General features: G+C 37.4%; 1 protein-coding gene across 1 annotated transcript in view; it reads right to left on the bottom strand.

Annotated features, from left to right (window-relative positions):
* THSD7B (thrombospondin type 1 domain containing 7B) overlaps window positions 1-18,387 on the bottom strand; it is an 852,814-nt gene that overhangs the window by 81,476 nt on the left and 752,951 nt on the right. The window contains exons 17-18 of the mRNA XM_076005495.1: window positions 13,707-13,840; window positions 7,034-7,184 (exon numbers count right to left, since the gene is read on the bottom strand). Of these exons, the coding sequence (XP_075861610.1) occupies window positions 7,034-7,184; window positions 13,707-13,840 (285 nt within the window). The remainder of the gene's footprint in view (window positions 1-7,033; window positions 7,185-13,706; window positions 13,841-18,387) is intronic.

The following is an 18,387-nucleotide window of genomic DNA, read 5'->3' as shown; positions in this document are numbered from 1 at the left end:
ATTTTCCTTCAAGTTCTAGAACATACTTAAACACTTAAAATATTTATTATAGCTATTTTTAATTCCTTGCCTTCAGATTCCTAGTTATACTTCTATTGACTGATTTTCCTTTTGGTTATGGGTCATAATTTGTTGCCTCTTCATACATATAGTAATTAGGTATAAGATAACATAGCTAATATGAATGCAGCTCAATTACTTTTCACAATATGAAAACATCTATATTAATATAACCAGATCAGAGCTCAAGAAACAAAATATCAACTTATAAAACAGAAACAAACAAACAAAATATTACCAGAACTACCTAGGCCACTATCAGGCTCCCCCTTCCAGTCACTAACCACTCCTAAACATTGTGAATGGTACATTGTTGAAAGTTTGGGGGTTTTGTATTTCATCTGAGTGTGCTGAAGTTTGTTTTGACAATCAGTAAAATTACCTGTGGATCAGTTTGATCCTTCTGAGATCTGTCTTTAAATTTCATTAGAGAAGTCTTACAGTAGACTTTAAGGCTCAATAGCCCTCCTCCTAAGGGATAACCCTGTTGGGCTATTATCTAATGGCCTGAATAGTTAAGGAGATATATCTATTTATGCTGCACAGAACTGAAATGTCTCCTAAACCTATGTGAGCTTTGGAATGTGTACACCGTGCAGCTTCTCAGAAGTCATTCTTTGCCTGAACTCTGGAGTTTCACAACATACATATGAAATTACTATTTAGCCAAGAACTCAAAGAGACCCCACACAGATATACAGATTTCTTTCTTTACCTAGCACCTATGTCTTCACTATTTTGCCCTTCAAATTTCAGCTTCCTCTCCTTTTCAGTCTCTGTTCTCGAGATCCTCATGATGGTCTTGCTGGGGTCTCATTTCTTGCACCACCATTCAGAAAGTGCCTCCACACAGAAATCCCTGGTAACTGTAAGACTCACTTCACTTGGTTTTCCTCCTTCAGTGATCATAATCCCATGCTACTTGTCATCCAATGTCTGATTTATATATTTGTTCTTTTTAAAGTTGTTTACAAAGAAAGCATATATCCAATCCAATCCAAATAAATCCATTGGTATTCTATCACTGAAAAAGTGAAAGTTCTCAGTATTCTTCAATTCTTTCGAACTACCCTTATAATCATGCTGGTCTTATCATTAACAAATTAATTATTTTTAGATACATTATGTGAAAATCATGTTTTTAATTTTTGGAAAATAATAATTTTGTAAGGTATGAAAAAGTATTATGGTTATGTTTAGTTGTTGTGATTAATCATTATATCCTTGGAAGATATATATTATAGAAATATTATGGATGACATGATATAAAATGTGGAGTATGCCTTATAATCTCTAGTCAGGAAAAGGGAAGAGAAGTGGAGGAGAAGAGATAAATGAAATAAGGTTTGTCATATGTAGATAATTGTTAAAGCTGGATGACCAATGTATAGGGCCCATTATACTATTTTTTCTAACTTATAATTTCTATTATAAAATAGAGATAGAGGTATAGCTAGAAAGGGAAAGAGAGATAGAGGGGGAAGCTTGAGAGCAATGGAAGCCTTATTTTTTATTTCATGTTGATGATATTGAGAATCAAAGAAAATCAGACTGTATAAAAATGATAACAAGCATATTAAAGTTCAAAAACTGGAGCAGCCCAAAGACTGCTTTTATTAGATTGTCATTTGCTGCTCCAATGCATGAAATGAGCCACACTTCGTAGAATGCCTCATGTGGTTCTGGAAATAAAAATGGCTCTGAGTGATATTACTTCTCACTGCACACAGAGGTAAAATACTCCGCAAGTCCCTGAGTAATGAATTACTGTCATCTGAGAAGAGCCAATATCAATTTCATAGAAGCAACCAGATTGTAGAAAATTATCATCATTCTCTTCCTCTGGCTTGCCATGCCACCTGCATGGTGAAGACTGTCAGTTGAGGTTGGGGAAGTGCTTGGAGCTGAGCACTAGACATTGGAGTAAATTGCTTCCTTGAAACACAATTTACAGATTTGGTGCTAAGGTGCTGAAAATGCGGAGTCATCTGGAATAAAGTGCTCACACCCTTTCCCCAAGATAACACTGGAGCACAATGCAGAAAAAGGCATTTTTATTAACCTCAAATGCTTAATTATGGGTAATTTATCAGAAAACTGGTATGTATTTGTCGTTCTTTTTTAAAGCAGAGTCTTCATCAGAAGGAATAATGGCACTTTTTGCATTGGCTTCAGGTAGTGTGTCCTACATACATAAAGAGCTAGAGATATAAAGAATAAAACTCAGAAAAAATTTGGTGTATTTTGGAAACACAATATTTAGACTGCGATAGAATCCATATTCCACAATACTTAAGTTCTATGTGGTTTCCTGTAAAGTCTTCCTTTGTGATCCTTCTTCAGAGGTTGTCTTGGTGATAATGTAAAGATTTGAGTCACTGATCATGAGGTTTTCCCTGGACCACTGTTAAATGAGTCTCCAATTCCCACTGTCTGAGGGGATGCCTTGCTACAGTTCTAGCCATCTACAGTTCAGCCATGCATACAGCTGGAGGTGAATCCAAGTTCAAATGGGTGTGCTAAACCTAAGTCACCTTTCTGGAGTCAGTTTCCAAAGTCTTGCTTCTGCAAAGTATATCTCAGTTTGAAAATTCATCTCCAAGACCATCTTCCTATCAATATTAGTGTTTAAGAAATTTCTTCGGCAAGTCTCCAAGGAGAGACATAATTCGAAAATCTGTGTTACTCAATGGAAAACTTCTGTAAGAATTTGTAGCATAAATGAAGACAACCATACATTCTTCTCAGACACATTGGGGCTAAGCAATTTCAAATGTTCCAAGATATCTGAAGGTAGAAATTTATAAACCTCTTTTGAAGAATATATGTTTCTATGATACACACTGGAGTAATTTTTAAGTTGACAAGATCAGAATAAAAACTGGAAAATTATTTAGATAAACATATATTTAGATAAGAATTATTTAGATAAAATTATTTAGATAAGAATATTGGGTAATAAATACTGAGTTATTAAATAAGTATATATATTTGTCTGTGTGTGCATGTACTTACATACATGAATGTATTTACACACACATACACACATCTTTCAAGAGTATATACTATTGGGGAGGTTATTGTATGCACAATTCCATAAGCTTCCTTCTACATGAAAGCATTCAAGAAAAGTGAGAATGTTGAAGTGAAAAGAAACAGATGTGTGTGTATTATGAAAGAAGAAAAAACAAGAACATGAAATAAATGAAACAAGGCCGGGCGCCTGTAATCCTAGCACTCTGGGAGGCCGAGGCGGGCGGATTGCTCGAGGAGTTCGAAACCAGCCTGAGCAAGAGCGAGACCCCATCTCTACTATAAATAGAAAGAAATTAATTGGCCAACTAATATATATATATATATATATATATAAATCAGCCAGGCATGGTGGCGCATGCCTGTAGTCCCAGCTACTCGGGAGGCTGAGGCAGAAGGATTACTTGAGCCCAGGAGTTTGAGGTTGCTGTGAGCTAGGCTGACGTCATAGCACTCACTCTAGCCTGGGCAACAAAGCGAGACTCTGTCTCAAAAAAATAAATAAATAAAATAAAAATGAAACACAAGCTTTCCATTTGCTTCCAATTCCTCCTTGAATTTTGTTTGTTTTTGTTTGATCCATTTATAGTCTCCAGTTCTTCCCAATACAGTCTTAAAATCATCCCAATATGGTTTTAATGCCTTTGTCTTGTTTGCTCTTCTGTATGGTTTGCAATTGGCTGTCACTGCCAGGTCAATAACTCATTCATTCAAAGTTAACTTTTTGATGCCTTATTTTTGGAGACTACTACTAAATTAGACATAGGTCATATTTCAATAACAGAGGTGACATTTTATTTCTGTAAGGACAAGTAGTGATTTATTTTGCACATGAGAAAGGATATTTCCTGTATAGCTTAGAAAATGCTCTGGCACCTGTCTCCTGTTTCCCAACCTCACTATAAACAGTATAAGGGGAGGGAGGGTTTGTTTTTGCTGTTGTTGTTGTTGTTCTTTTCACAATCCTGTACTAGGTAACACTCTTAGTGTTCATTTTATACATATTATTTTTAATCCTTAAACAATCTGAAAAAGCAATCTGGAAAATCATTGTCCTCATTTCCTGATAAGGAATCTGTAACTCAGAAGTTTAAGTAATTTGCAACAATCATACTTAAAAATCTATTAAGCTTATTTATGTGTTTGGCTCTAAAGTGCCCTGGCAGGAAAAAGCTAAAAAATCAAAACATAGTGAATTGATTCCATTAACGTATGTCACAGTGCAGAATACAAAGGAGAATTTGGTAAAATAATGGCCAACATTAAATCAGAACATAGTATATAGAACAAAAACAATTGTCTGCTTTTTCTCAGGGAATGCACATTGAAGTGCTAATTAAACTTCAGGCACAATGATCCAGCCCATGCCTTTGCTATAATCATCATCATCATCATCATCATCATCAAGTACTGATTAGGGTTCTATGATGTCGGGACATTATGCTAAGATATTGCAACTTATTCAACTTATGCAATGTATCCAGAGATGGGGAAAATCATCAGGTGTGAGCCCTGATTGTCATTTCTTTTTCCATTTTGAAGTCTCCATTTACACCAGAGAGTGGCACGGCATCTGAGAAAACACAGGGCCATTTTGGTCAGACAGACCTGAGTGACCAAGGATGAGCTTTATAAAACGTAGAGTTCCATGTGGTTCTCAGCATAGTGTTGGTTACATGAGATATGTTTAATGAGTTATTATTGCTATTGTCACAACTTTTATTATTATATAAGTTAGAAGGTACCCGAGGAACAATCCTCTCCTTTCATGCTGACAAGCCGGTAATCATATCATTTTCTCGACATATGAAAGGAGTTAAAAATATTCTCTCTCTACCTTCCATTTCTAAACACTCCAAAAATAAAATGATTATGTTTGGAAAAACAAACCATAAAAAAATAGAAACCCTGGCTCACGCCTGTAATCCTAGCACTTTGGGAGGCCGAGGCGGGCGGATTGCTCAAGGTCAGGAGTTCGAAACCAGCCTGAGCGAGACCCCGTCTCTACCAAAAATAGAAATAAATTAATTGACCAACTAAAAATATATATACAAAAAATTAGCCGGGCATGGTGGCGCATGCCTGTAGTCCCAGCTACTCGGGAGGCTGAGGCAGGAGGATCGCTGAGCCCCGGAGATTGAGGTTGCTGTGAGCCAGGCTGACCGCCACGGCACTCACTCTAGCCTGGGCAACAAAGTGAGACTCTGTCTCAAAAAAAAAAAAAAAAAAAAAAAATAGAAACCCAAAAGAAGTAAATGCAGAATGCTAAACCATCACAACCTTGTGCAAAATGCTCCTACAATAAAAATTTTAACCCAGTGGCCAGATACCTTGGCTTAAGAGGGCAATGTTTTCATCACAAAGTGATTAGAATTTAATAAAGTCTTTTGTGAGTAATTATAAAAAAGAAGTGAGGAAGATCATGACCTTACCTGTAATTAAACTTCAGGTTGCTAATTCTTCCATAGGTTAATTAATAAAGAGTGGGTTCCAATACACTTTTTAAAGTGTGAATATATATACTCAGTCATGGAATAATCATACAGACAGCTATAAACACAACTTACTTTGTTCTTAAAATAAATATTACATTTTAAAGAAACAGAAGTGTTGAGCCTAATCTACATTAATTCTTCTAAGATAAGTGAGCCAAGAATGTAAGAGCAAAGGCTCTGGCTTCACCAGACAAAATAAGGTTCATTACTAGCTCATCAGTTACTAAATACGAAACTTTGTGCAAAGTACTTAGGCTTTCTGAACATTAGTTTCAGCAGAACAATGGCCTAATAATAGTACCATCTGAGTAGGATTAGTGCAAGGACCAAAGGGAATAGTTCTTGCATGTGCCTTGCACAAAATAAATGGTCAATAAATGTTACCTTTCATTATCTTCAAGTTACGCACAAAATAAATGACTTAGTACCTAGCATCTCACTCTTACAAATTATTCATTATTGGTGCCTCTTTATCTTAATACTGTATTGCCCTCAAACAACTCGACACATAGAAAAATAACAACAGAGGTAAATCCCTTTCAAAAAATTATAGAAATATCAGAGTTAAGGCTGTAATATTTAACAAGGAATCAATGATTTAAAACTGTAAATATAGGATCTTAAAACTGATTATAAAGACATTTTCCATTTCTATACAAAGATTTCCACAATCTTTTCACAAATTATCAGTATGACAATTGAATTCAAATAATCCTAATGTTTCCTTCCTAATGGTTGGACCCATATAATATGTCCCTAATCCCTATTTTCTGTTTTTTTTTTCAATTTTTATGCATCTTAAATATAAGTTTAAAATATCAGAATTTATCTTCTAGGAATATTAAATTCAACTATGCTCTTGAAGAATATTTATTTTGCCATATTCCTGTTGCATCTTCATTTTTTAAAAAAAGGAAAATGAAGGCAAATACTTTAGACTTAAAAAAAGATATTTGGAAGAAGTCAAAGCACGGCAAAAAAAATACCTCATCTTTGGGAAAACAGCAAAAGGCGAAAACAGATTATCACCAACAGAAAGCTAAATTGCACAGTGGAGTTGAGCTCCTAACACTAATTGATTCTGCCAGGATAAAAATGGAACAGAACCAAGAGATTATAATGAGCATCATTTGGTACTAAAGAAGACCCTTTTCACAGTGGGTGTGCAGTCAAATCCTAGTGTGATCATTATAGGCTCATCTTCCTTGTTCATGTACCCAGGATAAAGGCTTTGGAAAGAGCCACCGGCATTTCAAATTGCTCAGTCTTGCTTGCAGACATTTTTCTTTTCTTTTTTTTTTCTTTCTTTTTGGCTTTCTCAGAAAAAATATTAGTTCGCCATGTTACTAGAAGAATGTTTTGGAGAGCAGGACTGTGAATGTGCAGAGGACAACAGTGCAAGGAGCAGTAGAGTATTAAGGCATTGATGAAGGAAGAGAAATTACCTGTGGGCACTTGCTCCAAAGCCCCCACTCAGACATGACACATTCATTGGGACACAGGAGAGAACAGGACTGGGTTTCTGGGGGAATCTCATCCTGGTTGCACAGGCTGCTATTCACTGCTCCACCTTCGCTGTCAGCAGTATTCACACACCTGTAGGGCAAGGTCACAAGACAGCTTGATTACTTAAAACAGAAGACAGTATATTTAAAATAGTTATGATGTTATCATAGTTACTGACTTCTCAAAGATAATTAAATATAACATAAGGACAGCAGAGAAATTAGGGGAAGAAAAGACTTTCCTCCTTCAGACAGCTGGCCTTTATTGAGTGATAACTCAGTACAGAATCCTTTATTCAACAGAGCAAGAGAGAACAATGGAAGGACTAGAGGCAATGGTTGACCTTGAAGAACTTTCAGTTTCAAGAGACCTTCAATGCATTTACTCAGGTTCAGTACTGAGTGAATATTTCTTTTACTGTAACAAATCTTGAAGGCTCTGCTCCTCTAAATAAATCCATCTCTTTGTAGTAGCTAGAGACTTCATACTTCCAGTGGCTCTCTTAAACCTTTCCCAAACTTGTTTCTCACGCCATCTAGACTTTCCTAATCTTTGTCCTACCCATTTTTAAAGTCATGGCAAAGTAATATGAAAAATACTTTCCATCATGAACCAAAGACAATGAGCTACCGTGTTTCCCCGAAAATAAGACCTATCCATAAAATAAGCCCTAGCAGGATTTCTAAGCATGTGCACGATATAAGCCCTACTGGGAAAATAAGACCTAGTGATGAGCGTGGCTACACAGCGTATCTGCACAACCCATGCATTTCGTCGTGGAGCGGTAAAGAAAACTAGCAGCCCTTCTCATTTGCCCCATGAGAGCTCTATTGCTCAATGTGAGAGTTGGGGCCAATGGTTCTAAAGGAAATAGAGTCGCAAGAAATTCAGGATGGAATTCGGGATTTGGAGAGTTATGATGATGTTCCAGAAGAAGATGACTTAACTATATTTGAATAAATGTAGATTGTTGCACCATACTTAAAAAAAAATAACACAACCCCTGAAAATAAGCCTTAGGGTGTCTTCTTGAGGAAAAATAAATATAAGACCCTGTCTTATTTTCGGAGAAACATGGTAGTATTTTCATGCAGCAACTGAGCAGGCAGTATAGATGCACACATGAGGGCTGCTTGGCCTTCTCTGTGTTAGCCTTTTAGATAAGTGCTGGCAATAATGAGATAATCATGGTATTATTAAGAAGGATGATGAGTCAATCAAAGTGTTTTATCACTACATATTTGCCAGAATGGATTAAACAAAAAATGTGGAAAATATCAAGGGCTTCCAAGAATGCAGAACAACTATAAATCTTACTCTACTGGTTGAAGCATAAACTGTTTTAAAAACTGGTTGGCAGTGTTTAATAAAGCTAATCATATACATATCATGTAACCCAATACTTCCACTTCCATTTACACAGAAATACATATAAATGTGTACCAAAACAAAAAAATCAAAACTGACTGAAAAATGTTCGTAGCAACACTATTCATAGTGAACAAAACTAGAAACAATTCAAATGTTAATAGCAGTACAATATACAAATATATTTTGGTAAATTCATCACGTTAAATGCCATAAAGTGATAAGAATGCATGAACTATTGTTATATGAAATATAATGTCAAAGGAAAGAAGCTAGACACAAAAAAATATATATATTGCATGATTCTATTCATATAAAGCTAAAAAACAGGTGATACTAATCTATGGTGTCAGAAGACAGAAGAGTGGTTACCCCTGGGGGAATGGTGAGGGACTGATACAGGTCTAGATAGTCCTGTTAATCTTTCATTTCTTGATCTCTGGGCTGGTTACACAGAAGTGTTCACATTGTGAAAATTCATCCCTCTGTACCCCTATGATTCAGACATTTCTCAGTATTAACATTATATCCCAATTAGAAGTTTATTTTAAAATTATTGTTTAGCAATATTTAATGAAGACTTACTATGCGCAAATCTCTTGCTAGCTGTTGGTATACAAAGTTATTACTTGTTAATAATGATTCATTTGGTATCATAAATATTTTTGAGTGCTTCCTATGTACCAGGCCTTTGCCTGAGTGTCAGGGTACAGAACTGAACAAAAGGGCAGACAGGTTCCCTAGTGCTATGAGGACTTTGTTCTCCTGATGATGCTAAAGGTGAGGATTAAAATGACAATAATGATGAGATAAATGATGCCATTTGCTGATCTGGTAATTCAGACACAATGTCAAGGTCAAGGAGAACTCTCTGCTGGAGTGCTTTTGGAGCTTCCCAAATCTCCCTATGCTAATGAATTTTCCCACATACTTTAGGAGTTTCTTTTACACATACATTAAAAATAGAAAGGCCAGGCGCAGTGGCTCACGCCTGTAATCCTAGCACTATGGAAGGCCAAGGTGGGCGGATTGCTTGAGGTCAGGAGTTCGAAACCAGCCTGAGCAAGAGCGAGACCCCGTCTCTATTATAAATAGAAAGAAATTAATTGGCCAACTAATATATATAGAAAAAATTAGCCGGGCATGGTGGCGCATGCCTGTAGTCCCAGCTACTCGGGAGGCTGAGGCAGCAGGATTGCTTGAGCCCAGGAGTTTGAGGTTGCTGTGAGCTAGGCTGATGCCACGGCACTCACTCTAGCCTGGGCAACAAAGTGAGACTCTGTCTCAAAAAAAAAAAAAAATAATAGAAAAAGAAAACTTCAGGAAAATTACCAAGTAGCCTATTACATGGTGAAAAATAAAACAAGCTTTATGAGCTGCTAAGTCATGAAAAGCTGGATGTTGTAGTATATGAAGGAGGTTAGCTGAGAATGGTAGACAGAGAGGATGTCAGTAATGCCTTCTAATACAGGCGGGCATGGTATAGAGTCAGCGACAGACTCTAATTTCTTCTACGGTAATAGCACTGGAAGGAGGGTCTATGGGATGGCTCAAATGTCTTTTCCCAGACAAACTTAAACAATTGGGAATTGCTTTCCTTCCTGCAGGCTCACTCTCAGCCAATGTCCACTTCTTATTTAACTGAAAAAGAAGAGGCAAGACTTCTGGTTGATGACATCCAGTGAATCTATGTATAAGTCCCTGTTCACTCCTCATGTGCCAAAAAAGCAATAGGAAAGGAATTTGTAACCCAAATTAATAATTAATAATAATAATGGTGAGGGAAAGGCATTACAAGGACAAAGAACATGGGAGAAGACAAGCACAAGAAATGAAAAACAAGTTTCGTGGCAACTGCCTTAACACATCTGAGAAAGCTGAAGGCTAAGCCTTCAAGTGACAACAACGAAAATAACTCCATTTATACCATAGAACACATGAAAGATTCTAGAGTTTCTAGCACCAAGTATGTCTGGAAATGGAGATGAAAAGGAGGCTAAAACACTGGAATATTTATTGCAAATATACTTCAGAAGTTATTAGGCCCTCAGGTCTCCACCCCTAGTCCACAAAGCTAACTGGCTGTCCCTCCCGGACCCCTGCAGGTGATTGAAGGTGTATTGTCTGGAGAGGGTCACAGAAGGGTCTTTGGACTAGAGAACACATGGTGCACGTAAGGGTGTGAAGAACACCATCCTGAAAGAGGTTTAAGAAAGAGTTTACATACTGGAAAAATGACCACAAACTCAGTGGTCACTTGTTAAGTGGATAGAAACTCATTTGTTTAGTGGATAGAAATCCAACCTGGGTCTCATGGGCTAGCATCAGGGTATCAGGTGCTGGCAGAGCTGCACTTCTGAGGGTGGGGTGGGAGAGAGACTCTCTCTCCTTGTTTTCTCCAGGTTCTGAAGACACTCATATTCCTCACCTGGCCCCTTCCTCTATCTCCAAAGGCAGCAGCATTGCGTCTCGTGGTGTGTTCTTTCTGCAGTCACAGCCTCCTCTTTCTCATCTCCCCTTCTGCTCTTAAGGACCCTTGTGAATTAATTGTGCCTACCCAGATGATCCAGGAAAATCTTTCCATCTCAAGGTGCCTTACCTTGATTACAGCTGCCAACTGCCTTTTGCCATGATAACACATTCACAGATTCCAGGGATTAGGATGTGGACATCTTTGAGGGCATCATTCTGTCTACACCACCAGACTTCTTTCACTAGCTTCCTGGAATACTGGCTGTTAGGATTATCTATTTCGCATGCAGTTTCAAGAAGAAATTTTTTCTGAGGATTCTGACAAGCCCTTGAGATGAATCACACCTTGACTCTCATCCACATCTGATGAGACTCTGGACTTTGAACTTTTGAGTTTGTGCTGGAAAGAATTAAGACTTTGGGCCTATTAGGCTGGAATGAATGTAATCTGAATGTAAGACGGACATGAATTTTGTGGGTCCATGGCAGGAATGTTATGGTTTGACTGTGTCTCCCAAAAGTTGACGTGTTGAAAATTTAGTAGCCAATGGAAAAGTATCAAGAGATGGGGCCTTTAAAAGGTGATTGGATCATGAGAGTGGAGCCCTTATGATAAATTAATGCCCTTATCCTAGGAGTAAGTTAATTCTTACAGGAATGAATTAGCTCCTGAGAGAACAGATTGTGATAAAAGCAAGCTGGGCTCACTCTTGTGGTCTCTTTTGCCCACAATGGCTTGCCCTTCTGCTTTCCACCATGTTATAACACAATACTAAAGTCCTCACCAGAAGCTGCCACCATGCCATTGGAATTCCCAGTCTCTAAAGCAGTGAGCTGATAAACTTATTTTCTTATAAATTACCAAGTCTCGTGCATTCTGTTACAGCAACAGAACATAGACAAAGACAGCTACCATGATAAAATACCACAGACTAGGTGGCTTAAACAACTGAACTTTATTTTCTCACATGTTTGGAGGCTAGAAGTCTAAGATCAATGTGTCATCAGGGTTATTTTCTTCTGAGGCTTCTCTTCCTGGCTTGTAGATGGCCATCTGCTCCCTGTGTCTTCACATGGTCTTTCCTCTATTTGTGTGTGGGTTGTAACATCCTCTTCTAAGAAACACACCAGTCAGAATGGATTACAGCCCATGAGGCCAATAACCTCATTTTACCTGAATTATCTCTTTAAAGATCCTATCTCCAAATATGGCCACATTCTGAGGTATTGGAATTTAGAACTTCAACATATGGATTCTGAGGATGGGGTGACACATTTCAGGGCCTCACAGAATAACATTTGGTAGCTATGTTGTTTCTATTGTATCAGACTCTGTAGGTTTCACCTGAGAGGTATGGCTGAAAGGCCCTCTTGTTCAAGTGTCTTTTCTTCAATCAACTTCCCATAATTCTGTTGGGAGCAATTTATTCCCTCACAGTTTTTCTTTCTCCCCTGAGATTTTTCTTTAATGTTTCTAAGAGGCCTGAATGAGATGAGCCTAAGAGATGCCACAGCTCATTTACATATCATATTATAAGCTAGATTGGTCAGACATTTTTCAAAACCGTGAGAGAATAAGATACAGGAGACAGAGGTTTTGAAGAAAAAAGAGATAAAAGTTTCAAATTTGCAATAGTCTGAGCATATCTGTCCCAGAAGAAAGGGCAATGAACAAATGAAAAGGAAGATAATTTGTCTACTAGCCATTTTCCTGAGTTGATAATGAAAAGAGCCTTTATAATTTTGCCAGCAGTTCTTTCTTCCAACATACCTACCTGTTATTTTGCAACACTGTGACTGTCAGAAACGGTGGGTATACACTGAATTACTGAATACACTAAGTTTCACTCATGTTGAATAATAATTAACACATATAAGTGGGCTATGCCTTGCAAATCCATCTAACAGTTAACTGAATAGGCAGTTATCTGATATAGGTACTGTCTATATGTTTGAAATGGAGCTTCCTAAATCTGGCAAAATGATACTCCATGCTTATGTGATTGAATAGTTGACTATACTATGTTTTCTTATTTATTTTATATACTAATCATTGTGTATCAATATTTTTCCTTTTGCTTCTTTGGTCTGTTCACTGCCATTATCCTTAGTTGGTAAGAAAATTATTCTTCTTTCTTCCCAAGTAATTTCTAAATAGACCATCAAGACAAACCCAGGCCAAGTATTTCCTTTGGTTACCACTGTTGTATTTATAAAACAAAAACTTTAAACAGGCTCCTTCAGTAAATAACATAGCATTCACTAAATTCTTTCAGAGATACTCTCTTTTTATATTAAAATGTATTGCTACTGTTCATAAGTATCTTCAGACTTTAATTTCCAAGGCTAACTGTGGGGGGTTACATTGAATTTTTCAAGTGTTTACATCCCAAATCAAGAAAATGTGCACCAACTGTTCTAACCATAGTGCAAAAAAGAAATGCAACACAGTCGAAATCTCCTAATTTGTTAACAACGATGGCCGTGAATCAGTGGGTTGATAACAGCCTGCTTCATGCCATTGGCTTTTCCACCCAAGTCATTTGCAGGAAATAATAAGGATTGAGCTGCATTGCAGAGGGAATCCCACTATATACATAGCAAGTCAGGGTATATTTGCTTCCATGGATATTTCAAAGATGAGAAAAGCCAGGGTACAGGGTATACAGTGTGAAAATTAGAGTGTACTTGGGTAAACAACACTGTTGTTTTTATAAAAAATATATAAGCTCCATTTCCACTTATTTCCCAAATCTCTCCATTTTCACACACCTGATTTTCCTAGATTGTGTTCCTCCTCCACAGCGCACGGACCTCAGCTCATTGTTGATTTTGCATGAAGACCAGTGTTCTACAACCCAGGAATACTGATTGCACTCACTGTAACATGGGACTGCCTCATGCACCTGTCAAGAACAGGAAAGGAAAAAAAAATTATGTGGAACTATCCAAATTATAGAAAAATAGCCTATCTTTTAGTAATGCCTGCTGAACATAACCTGAGAAACTACACTCTGGCCCAAATAGCCAAATTACATTCCCAAAAAGCAAGATATATTTGGCTTTTCTGAATTTACTGACTTGCCTAAAGAAGCATACTGGGGAAATCAACTAAAATATGATGGTGTGCTTTCACAGGGGAGGAAAAAGGACAGTCATTTCCTAGCACCAAGAATAGGAATTCCATTATCATTTCATTTCCTCAAAGAGCTCACACAGCATCTATTAGATGGTCCGGCTCTCAATTATATGGTATATTGTATTCTCAGATGTACTTTAACATGTCAATTGAAACAAATATATATAAGGAAAATTATTCTTGAATATGAGGGTTTCTTACAATGCATAAGAAAAGTGGTATTGTTTGCACCGGAAATTTCTTTTTATGCCCCCAAATGATCAATGCTAACAGGCAATCATTTAGCCTCCTGGGTGTTGTGGCTTCAGATAAATTTAGCTATTTGTAGGCTCATTCAGGGCATAGCTAAAACACACACACCACATGACTAATACTGCTAAACTGTTAGTGGCTCTGCACTATTACTGACTATGAATATTTACAATTTTATGGTAAAACCAATGAGGACAGTAAATGAATTCTTAAGTTATTTCCTATGCATTTGTTTGTGGTGATTTTTTTCCTGAAATTGTATCCCAATGGGCAGACAATTGAGTTTGTCTGCCTCTTTGAGGCTGCATTTAAAATGCATTACTCCTCAATATGAGCACAACGCTCTCCCTAGGAAAGAAAAAGGAAACTGTACACTTCATGATCACAAAGGTGGCTCTGGTATAGACAGGCTGATAAAGAGTGGTTCAAACTATTACCAAAACAGTTAATTAATGCTTTTCCTTTTAAATAATAATTTAAGTCCCAGTCTTTTCCTCTACTCGCCTTTCTAATTCCATAAAATTGTAAATGATGACTAGGCAATGCTATCCAAACAGAACCATTGCTTGTAAGTTCTTACTAAATGCAAAGGAAAGCACAATGTAATAGGATAATCAAAAAACAGGATTGGAGCACTGTCAGCATGTTAGGTGGAAATCAAATGAGAAAAAGGTGATTGCAAGACTACCTCTTAGGAATCGTAAATAATGTCAGAAACTATTTTTAACCATGGGGTTCTACTTGGTTCTCTCAAGGAGAAGAGAAACTACAAAGTAACAAATATGTGAGGGCAAAATGAAAGGAGACAGGAAAATAGAAGTAGATATGCACGTGAGGAAAGTAAGGAATTAAGTAATAAAAGAATCACATCTCATGCTGTGAATGCTGACAAGAATGGAATGAAAGGGTCAGAAGCAGTTCCTACATTAGAATAAGGCAGTGATCACTTGTATCTGAGAAAAGTCTGCCCCAACCACTCATAGGATAGTAGATGTAAGAAAAAAATCTATAAAAATGAAAAGACATGATTCCAATTGAACAAGATCCTAAGAAAGTGAGCTGATGACAGCTGAGGGTTTAGCTAACTTGACTGTAGCATGGAAAATGATGTTTTCATTTAATTTGTGGGTTCATTCAATAAGCCCTTCAATATATATCAATTTAAATGAAGCTTTCTGGTTTTCATATGTGATTCAAGAGAGTATCTCTGCCAAAGAACTTTGCACAAATAGGGGGTGAATGAAATTTAGAAAGTAATTTTCCCTATATCTTATGCATGAATCTAAGAGCAAATGGTTGGGATATCCTTTTGATATAGAACTATTATTTTCTGAAGCTATCAATACTAAGAAGAGCTTATATTTTCACCCCCCCCTTCCCATATAAAGCCACAATGTCAGATTGAAAATAAAAAACTGTTGCATGTACCTTTGGTATAAAAATTTGACCAGCTAGCTGGTCATATATTGGTTTATTGCTTTTACTCTATATGCTCCAGCAGTCTGCACCAGTAGCACAGCAACTAACTACAATGCCAAGCTTTTGGAAGATAGGGAGCAGGTCTGTGTAGGAAGATGTTCAGCCACCCTCCTGGCTGAAGTGTAAAAAACAGCACCTCTTAAAGAAGATTCTCCAGTCACATGGAACTATTTGACTTTTTTCCCCATATGTGTCTATCACTTTAAAATTGCTCATGCTGTTCATTCTAGCTGATGAATTCTTACCCTTCCTTCAAAGCCCAAGTAGATCCCATCACCAACACAAGGCTCTGCTCCTGACCCCAGCTGGCATTTCTTTGGCACTCAGTGACAGTCTCAGTTTTAAGCAGATGTATAATTAGATTATGAGGTCAGGGTGCACATGTACAGGCCAGGCAGTGTGGTGGTTTGGGCCAGGTTGTGGGTAGTAGGGGATCATCTTGACTCCTCTATGTATTTCTTACCCTCTCATGACTAGCTCTTTTTCTCACCTTAGTCCTCAAAACCATATGTCTACTTTGTACCTTAAATAATACCGAGAGAATATGTTCAGAGAAGCACAATTTGCACTCTCCATGCCTACATATGCTTCTGGTCCTAACCAAAGTCAGGCTTGGACTATCAGCATTTGTTTATGTATCTACTAGGGGGGAAAAAAAACCCACCAAAACCAGACAAATGAAGGAGAAAATCTTGTGAATCTTAGGCAGGGAGGGGCTATGTTTTCATGATGTCTATATTTCACAAGGCATGGGGTTGGGGGAGACTATCAATAAGTATTTGTTGAATTGAAACTAATTTTTGAAGGGTCCCAGGTTGCTAAATCCCTCTCATTTAATTCTCTAGAGAAAACAGGCCCACTCAATGGGACAGGTAAGGGATATTTTACAAAGCACAAAGGACAATAAGAGGGGACAAAAATGAAAACCTTTTCTGTCCATTACAGGACTTGGGTGAAGAATAACAATCACAGTGTCAGTGAAAGGAGCTGCTTGATGATTTTGTTGTGGGGAGGAAAGGCTATCTTTTAAGAATTCTGAAAATTGTCTCCTGAAAGCCCTTGTCCACCAGGCAAGGAATCTTATCTGGAGGACCAAAAAAGGCGAAAAGGCAGCAGGGCATTCAGGAATAAAAATTAACTACCCAGGTGCCCAATTTCTTCTCCCATCAGTCTTTTATGCTCTGGCTATTTCATATTGCTGTTTAGTTGGTGCTTATTATAGTTTTATAATGGAAATGTGTTACAGCATGGACTTTGTCAGAGAATCATATGAAAATGTTCTAAAGGAAAGAAATGAGCCATGGGAAAGTTAAATGAAAATCATTTCTAAATGGCACAAATTAGGAAAAAAATAACAGGGTTTAATAGGACCATAGATGCTAAAAAATGCCACTAAAAGTCTAAATTCTCTGAGAGAGGTAACATTTCATTCTCCCAGTAATGAGTCCTATTTATTATATCTTCATTGGAGAATTGTGTTTTCATAATTTTGCCAGTTCCAGAGTCATAGCATTAAACTCATTCATTGAGTCAATCTTTTGGTATTTATTAAATAAGCCTCCACTCATTGCACTTGATCAATTTAACTAAATACTGTTTTCTGATATTGCTTCTACAGCTACAGACTGACTTCTCTGGCATAAACGTGGAAGCAAGATCTCACTGGGGCTTCGTGGATGTCATGCTTATATATCAGAGCCTTAGGGTTCAAGGACTCAAATAAAACAAATAATCCTGCAACAATGACCATGGGAAAAAAAAAGAAAAGGAAAGAAAATAAAATTCTCAGCCTTTGATATTCTGTAGCAATAAACCTTTGCTTCAGTGAAGCTGCTTGTCAAGACCCAGGTAGAAGCTTTCAGGCTGAAGACCTCCATGCTGGGCATTGTGGCTACTCAATAGAACCTGGAAGTCAGATCAAAGGTGGAGGGCAGAGATCCTGGTAAGTCAGAGACAGGATTTCTTCCATTGGACGTGAGACGAAATGGTCTCCAGAAGTGCTGAGATCAACAAAGCACATGGGCTTTCTTCTTCTCCAAATGTTGCGAGCTCTTGACACGAAATGTGCAAATATGCCTCTGCTCAGGTCCAAGATCCTCATCCCCTAATTCAAAGAACTTTCCTCCTACCTCTTCGCTACATGTCCATGCTTTCTCTCTTTACTTGTCCATGGCTCACACTTTCTTTCCAGAGGGGTTCTCCAGGCTATAATCTCTCTCAATTTATCTAATTCTGCCCCTTTTCTTATTCAATCAGCACCTAAGTGATACTTTCCTTCATTCTGACTGACTGGAAAGTATCACATTTACACAAAGAACTTGTGTTTCCATTTTTGTCAATCGTGCATTTATCTTTGGGCACAATGTAACATATGCAAGGCTAAAGTTCAGTCTTAATGCAACTACACTCACAAAATGTACAGCTGTGCCCATTGGCAATCTCTGGTCAACAAGATACAATAATAATAATAATGTATAGAACTTCATAGCTTACATGACATATTCTATGTCTGAAATCTTAGTCATCACACTCATGCTTTAGACAAGGTTAATATGATCCTTACTTATAGAGAAAAATAACTAA

The sequence above is a fragment of the Microcebus murinus genome, chromosome 8 (assembly GCF_040939455.1).
Source record: "Microcebus murinus isolate Inina chromosome 8, M.murinus_Inina_mat1.0, whole genome shotgun sequence".
NCBI classification, from domain to species: Eukaryota; Metazoa; Chordata; class Mammalia; order Primates; family Cheirogaleidae; genus Microcebus; species Microcebus murinus.
The sequence above is the reverse complement of the archived record's forward strand: the minus strand, read 5'-3'. Positions and strand labels throughout refer to the sequence as shown.